Raw genomic sequence first — 7,500 nt, 5'->3', positions numbered from 1 at the left:
GCATAGCAATACTATTAATATATTGCCTATAACCAGGAAATCGGAGAAGAGAGGTCAAATTAATAATTATGTCATTTTAATTATGCAACTCTTGTATTTGAAAACTGCGGTACCTTAAAAAAGTTATACTGTACAAACGTATAAAGAATCTAGCATTAAAGAATGTAACTTTGTTGTGAATATTTTCCAGAAAGAGAATCACCACACCATTACTGTTTGAATCATATTTTTTTTGTAAACGTCGAAAAGATCAAGGGAATTCAGCATTGCGAGAAAACTGTTAGATCTATCCCTGTCGGTATTTAAAATTCATAATGCCACTTAAAATATAAGCTGCATGCAAAAACTTACCACACCACATTTCCTAACTTTGGAGTAATTTGCGATACTCCGTGAGCATGGGACTTGGAACGGACCATACTATTAATATTAATTTATGATCATCTGCTTTAAGGCAAAAAATAATTTTATTTGAGCTCATCAAAGCTTGTCGCTCCAACACCGAACCCACTCCACAGCATCAGTGGAGCAGACTCTTAGGTCATGGTCAGTGCAGCTGGGACCATCCTGGCATTCTCATTCATCTGTGGTGTTTCATTCACCCTGTTTTGTTGATATAGGGGAAACCCGAAACGTTCATTCGATCTGTTTTTGTAATTAAATTGAAGCTTACATTCAATTTCACATTATTATTTGTTTCTTCGAGCTTCGAGCAGCAACATTTACATTAAGTGAATACATTATTTCGAATGCAACGATTTGCGTAAAAACGCCAAACTGACAACTTTTTACAGTGTCGAAATTGGTTGTTTTTGAGAGTGTTAGTGTCGTCGGTACGTATTTTATTATATCTATTTCACTCAACGAACTTTCAAACTGACTTTAAATTATAAAAGGAAATCAAGTTATCTGTTTATCTATCTGTAAAAAATACATTTCTAATTTTCAAATCTTTCAGTAGAGTTGTGTGCCGTATAATTTTTTTATTGATTCAAATAAGCACAATGTTCTCCACAAGGCTATATTTTTTAAAGAAAGGATATATATGTATGTATATATATATATATATATATATATATATATATATATATATATATATATATATATACATATATATATATATACATATATATATATTATATATATATATGTGTATATATATATATATATATATATATATATATATATATATATATAAATTAATGTCACTCAGCATTTTGTTATTGTTTTTTAGACAGCCATTTTGATGATTAGTTCTTGCCTAAATGTATAAATCAAACAATAAACGTTCAAGTTTACACATATTGTTGTGTGTTGGCACATTACAATTGGCTGACGGATGTTGTGAGCATTTACCTAAATGCTTAGAATGTGTGTGTGTGTGTACGTGTCTATGTGGTTTAACAAAATCTTATGACTTAATGCCGATTCGATTCCTAATCACCTTACTGGGTCACTTCGGCAGCTTCTCTAATTCTGTTGACTAATTTCCGTCATTGATCCCCAAATTCAGCAAGGGCGCTTCAAATCTGTTTATTATTGTGTGAATGTTTGTTGTTAGCCCACATCGATATTTGTCCTTGATGGCTAACAAGTAAAATTCCTTTTTGACCAATAAACAATGAATGTTGCACAAACTCTTAACAAAGGTAAAGTATACAGTAATTGATCTTTGTTTTGATGACACTTGACATTTGCATTTAACGGATTATGCTTGATAACTTTTAATACAGAATAATTTGTTGTTGTATTTTATTGTTTATTTTTTGTTTGTTTTTTCTTTTTACTATAGGTGACTTCATGGGACCTGCATTAACCAATTTGGATAATTTGGTCAGACTGCCAACCGGATGTGGAGAACAGAATATGGTTAAATTCACTCCAAACATATATGTCCTGAAATATCTTTCAAGCACGGGTCTTTTGACAGAAGAACTTTGAGACAATGCAGTGAAGTACATGGAAATTGGTAATTTCATGTTTTCAGTTTAAAAAAAAAAGATTTTACATAGCGCAATATCCATGAAACGTGCTCAAAACGATTTACAAAGGATCCCTGACCAACAGCAACACGTAACATGTAGAATGAGACAGGACACCTGTTAGACGTTATTACAACTTATTCGACAGAGACAACGCTGTAAACGACCACGTACTCATTTTACACCCGAGTGTAGTGAGAGACTGTGAGTAAAGAGACTTTTCCAAGAAATCAACTATGCACTGAGTGAGGCTCGAACCCAAGACCTTCCGATCCGAAAGCGAGTGTCATACCACAAGACCACATAGCCGCACATAATATAGCTTGCTTAATTTAAGTGTGTCGCATAACTTTGGTTAGACCCAAGCTTTTACCTTACTGTAGCCTGAACTCTCTTAGTGCCAGGAGACATCTAAGGCTTGGGCAGTTTTTCTCAATTTCAGGAGGTCTGCTTGCTGTTCCTTAGGAGTTACATCCCGCACCATTTTTCTCCCTCAGGGGCCAAATCCAACATTTTCTGAAGGCAAGGGGCAATCCAGTTGCATCTTCTTTATGTCCCAGCCATCTGCAGTATTTATCTGTTACATGCTGTTGCGACTCATTAGGAATAAGAACCGGGCTTTTAACTTGAATGAAGACACTTCCACGGTATGCCCTGAGGAAAGTTGTTTTGCACAATTTTCTAGTCCTATAGGAAATGGACATAAAAGCCGAAACTCCTCTTGTGTAAAACAGATGACTGTGTACAAAAAATGCTACTAGCATTGCTAGATAAATGTTTTATTTTCTGTGATGAATGCGTGCTGTTCTATCATAATGTGATTAAACATTGTAAAATATGAGTTTTACCGTAGGTAATAACTATATAGATCCAATCTTTTTCTGCTTAAATTGTAACAACTAAATGGCATTCATGCATTCCTTTTTGTATCAAGCTCTACTTGTCTCTTTTCTAATCGATAAGGTAAACACGTTGCATTGTGTGATCTTCAAGATACGTCAAAATTTAATTTCTAGTCATAATTGCATTTTTAAGACTGACTTTTTCAATAAAAATAGATTTGATAGCTAGCTGGATATAAACTTTGTTTTCAATTAATGAAATACAATTGTTGCATTATTGAATTTTAAAATAATTTCTAAGACAATGCAGTTCATGTTTACTAAATGACTATATTTGTATTTTTTAAACTAAAGTACTTTTCAAAGGGTTGTGATTTGTGATTCCTACTAGGAGAGTACCAAGTATGCTGTGTGTCAACTTGAACTAGCTCATTCAAATTTTGCTGTGTTGCAATTCGACTGACTTTTGTGTTATTCCAGTCTTATGATAAATACATCATCTGAAGAAAGTGAATTTTGTTTCTCCAACTTCAAAAATGTAAAACGTTCTCATTCTGATCAATTTATCTGTTATCTCAATTATCTACATCTAGTTCATTCACGACACAATGCCTTATTGACGTGATGGATGACAGCTAGTTAATCCCCTAGCCCTGTGTCAATTCGAAGGAGAAACTTCTTATTTCCTTATGTTGCCACACAGAGCAGTATCTTATTAGGACATTGTTCGTCATTTATTATATCACACATCCTTATCTGATAATTTTAATTTAAATCACAAAACAGTATGTGACCTGCCTCCTCAAACCTGTATTACGTTGGGTTGGACAATATGTTAAAACTGATATTCAACTAAGGATAACAAGAGATGTGAAATCTTAGATTGTTTTACTCCATAAAACTGTATATATTGTCTTCCTACAGACTCATTAAACTCATGAAATCGGAGTTTATCGTGGTTTCTATAATATGAAATGAATAATAGCAATTGCTTGCTACCCTCTAGACAGGACGCTAACCTATCAAAGTACTTACCACAAGACCAAACAGACTCAGCTACCCATTCATTGCTTAGTGAACAGGGGGTCAGAAAAAAAATATTGAATTCACCTGGAATCAATCTTAGTCTCTTTGCATGTGAAACAAGTGCTCTACCAACTGAGCTAGTGGTCAGGAAAAATCTTGGCTTCACCCGTGATCGATCTTGGTCCCTTTGAGTGTGAAGCCAGTGCTCAACCAACTGAGTTATCAGGACCCCTATGCCTGTATTAAAGCATATTTTATATCTAACCCCAGTTTCCTACTTACGGTTATATATTCAATTTTTATCATATAATTCATCTCGATATAATACCGTTTTGGGGCTATAGGACATATATATATATATATATATATATATATATATATAATATATATATATATATATATATATATATATATATATACACGTACCCGGTGAAATAAAGTTTAATTTCTTGTTCTTTTGCTGTTACATGTTCCTTCCTTAATATTTTGTCTAGGTTAGCAAAGAGAACTGAATTACCGTCACAAAGATGGATCATTTAGTGCTTTTGGAAATGACGATGAAAGAGGAAGTGTGTGGCTCACAGCATTCGTGGGGAAATCTTTTGCTCAGGCAGTGCCCTACATCTACATAGATCCCATGGACATCGAACAGTCTGTCAGGTTCCTGAAGAGAAGTCAATCAAAGAACGGCTGTTTTTTTGAAACAGGCAAAGTGCTTTCCTCATACATGATGGGAGGTCTTGGAAGTAAAAGACCTCCGATTGCACTCACATCCTATGTGCTCATCGCCTTGCTGTACGCTAATGTCAATTCAAGTGTAAGTTAATCAAGTCACTCAAATCAAGTAATAAGTCCATAATTTGGCATTAAATTCTAATATAATTTTTTGTCTCTTTCGATTTATTGTAAGTTTATTTAGAAAATGAATACAAGGGCATTTCTAGACAATCAAACCAAAATGCAGATTTTTAGACATCCAATTCAAGAGAAAATTTTGTTAGATACTTAATCCAAGTGCAGGTTTTTAGACACTCATTATAAGTTAAGTATACATTAAATTCAGGTTTAAGTGTGTTGTATTTTTATTTATGCCCTTCTTACGTAAAGATATTGAAGTTGTTTTTGGCCACCTTTAAATTCGTCAAATGGCTGATTTTGGTTTTACGTATTGTCTTGTAAAAGTGTCAGGCACCAACGAAGTGGTCAATGATTTTGTTAAAGAAATTTTATCTCGCTCACTTGGATCGAGATTTTACTGACATTTCTCCTCCCAACACGGGTGTAAAAGAGAATTCTGTCTTTATACATTGTGGCAAATATCGCAAGAGTGCCAGTACAAAAAGTGCGACTTGTTCTAATGATACAAGCATTTGGCGTGACAGGACCTAGCAGAGACACACTCATTTCTGAATAAGATTCAATGAAGTATCGTTTTATATTCTGACATGTGCATGGTCTAAATGTATTTCTTGCTCTATTATTACAATAAGAACAGAATTAAAAACTAAAATCATTTACAAAATGCAAAGTGACTATTTTGTTTTTAAAAGTAATAATGCAATAGAATTTAACCTTTATTTGAAGTAATGCCTTTTAAATGGTTTGGAAAACAGGATCATAGCATTGCTTTTATTGTATTAGTCGAATACAAAGAAAGAGCGCTGTTTCTTTAACCTAAAAATAAATCAATTTTGTAAGAAATCACTTCAAATGCTTTAGAAAATGCTTTGATCAAGGGTTTACATCGAAAGCAAGAGTGGTAATAATGATGATGACGATACAGTAAATATAAGGATGATAAATGTATTGTTGATTGAAGTAATGGAGTTAGTGCCCGGGCAAATAGGATGTAAATTCATGAAGCATATCAAGTCTACTGTTATTATATGGTAAAGAAGAAAACAGCAGCAATACTTTCAAGTATACTATGAGTATAATGTTCATTTTTTTCCTTAATTAACAACTCCTGACAGTACATTCAATATTGTATCATTCAGCGTCTTGGTAACTTAGAATTTCAGTTTGAAGTTTATCCATCCCTAAATGTACGGGCAATTAATATAATTATTTTTAATTTTCTGCAGGAAAATGTGATAGTTGATGGTTTTTGGTGTATCGACTTTTATTTAAACTACTACGAAGGCAGAATAGATGTCTACAGTTTGGCAGTAGCTGCCTATGCCTACACACTATACAGTCCTTTCAGCAAATCCTCATTGGACATCATGAAGACGCTTGAGAGAAAGTCTAAGAGAGAAGGTAATATTGGTTTTCCCTTAAAATTTACAGCATATTCTTTCTTAATAATCTTTGCTGTAAATGCTTGATATTCTTGTCTGTATCCAGGCAATTTCTCTCAGTGTTGACTAATGTCTTCTTCACTTTTGACTTGTATGGTGGTACACTCAGATCGTAGGTGAGAGTGGTTGACAAGGTGGACTAATCATTATCTATAGTTATCATATGCTTTAGGATGAAATTATAAATAATCGTGAGAGAGAGAGAGAGAGAGAGAGAGAGAGAGAGAGAGAGAGAGAGAGAGAGAGAGAGAGAGAGAATATCAAAAGATCATTCTTTCAGTCATTTTGGAAGAGGTAACACCTTGGGGAAAGGGGGGGTGAGAAGTGAGGAGGTTCCATCCTGTACTTTTTTTTAAATGTGCCACTGTCACCCGTTTACATATTTCTTTTCTAGGATCATTGAAATTTTGGAATCGCGATGGTATAACGCCTCCTTCATCCAAATCCCTCTACTACAAAAGTGCTGCATCTGCTGACGTAGAAATGACATCATATGCACTTTTGGCCTACCTCAACTACTACGGAGAAAAAGCCTTACGGCACACCCATCCAATTGCTATGTGGCTATCACGTCAAAGAAATCCTCTTGGTGGTTTTGCCTCCACTCAGGTACGATACATTAGATATATATGGATCTATTAAAGACATTATTCAAACTCTATTTAATTCCATGCAGCAGACTGTCAAACTAAATGTGAAATTTTCAGCAAGAGGCTTTTAAAATATTATTTTCAACCTTTCTCCCATTCATGTTAACGTTTCTTTCTCCAGGACACTGTTGTGGGTTTGAATGCTTTATCAGAATTTGCTCTCCTGGGCTTTGAAAATAATCCAACCAACATGAGCATCAGTGTCAGCGGGAACAGTGTAGAGAAAGTGTTCCAGATATCTGAGGAGGAAAATACAAAACTTCTTGTCCAGACTACCCCTATAAAGAAGGTCCCTGTAAGACTTCGGATCTGGGCAGAGGGACAGGGATGCGCACTTGTCCAAGTAGGTTGGAAAAATATGTGACTTACTGTCTGAAAGTGGTATCCATTATGTCGCAATGAAACATGTGTCGAACAATTAGAATTAATGTTAAAATGACCACAGATGAGAAATTCCAGTTTTTGCCAGGTTAAGAAAATATAAAATTTCACGTCATGTGAACTATTTTTAACCCATACAGTACGCGTCAATTTTTGAGCTTCATTATTGTTTTCTTTTTTTTTTTGTGCGTTTGTTGTCCCAACATACAAATTACAGTTAGATAAGAAGTTTGCCACAATGACTATGATCAATGTTGCTCAGCTTTATGAAAGACCAATGATATCAAGCAACTACAGGCATTTACAATATGCTCTTTGT

General features: G+C 34.4%; 1 protein-coding gene across 1 annotated transcript in view; it reads left to right on the top strand.

The window, feature by feature from the left end:
* The window catches only part of LOC144966752 (ovostatin-like), a 21,916-nt gene that overhangs the window by 10,493 nt on the left and 3,923 nt on the right, over nucleotides 1-7,500 (top strand). The window contains exons 6-10 of the mRNA XM_078903528.1: nucleotides 1,793-1,969; nucleotides 4,345-4,667; nucleotides 5,935-6,109; nucleotides 6,545-6,759; nucleotides 6,922-7,143. Of these exons, the coding sequence (XP_078759654.1) occupies nucleotides 4,488-4,667; nucleotides 5,935-6,109; nucleotides 6,545-6,759; nucleotides 6,922-7,143 (792 nt within the window). The 5' untranslated portion in view covers nucleotides 1,793-1,969; nucleotides 4,345-4,487. The remainder of the gene's footprint in view (nucleotides 1-1,792; nucleotides 1,970-4,344; nucleotides 4,668-5,934; nucleotides 6,110-6,544; nucleotides 6,760-6,921; nucleotides 7,144-7,500) is intronic.

Source organism: Berghia stephanieae, chromosome 2 (genome assembly GCF_034508935.2).
Source record: "Berghia stephanieae isolate SIO BIC M18660-M18661 chromosome 2, UCSD_Bste_1.3, whole genome shotgun sequence".
In the NCBI taxonomy this organism is placed as follows: Eukaryota; Metazoa; Mollusca; class Gastropoda; order Nudibranchia; family Aeolidiidae; genus Berghia; species Berghia stephanieae.
Note: the sequence above shows the minus strand (reverse complement) of the source record. Positions and strands in the feature narration are given on the sequence as shown.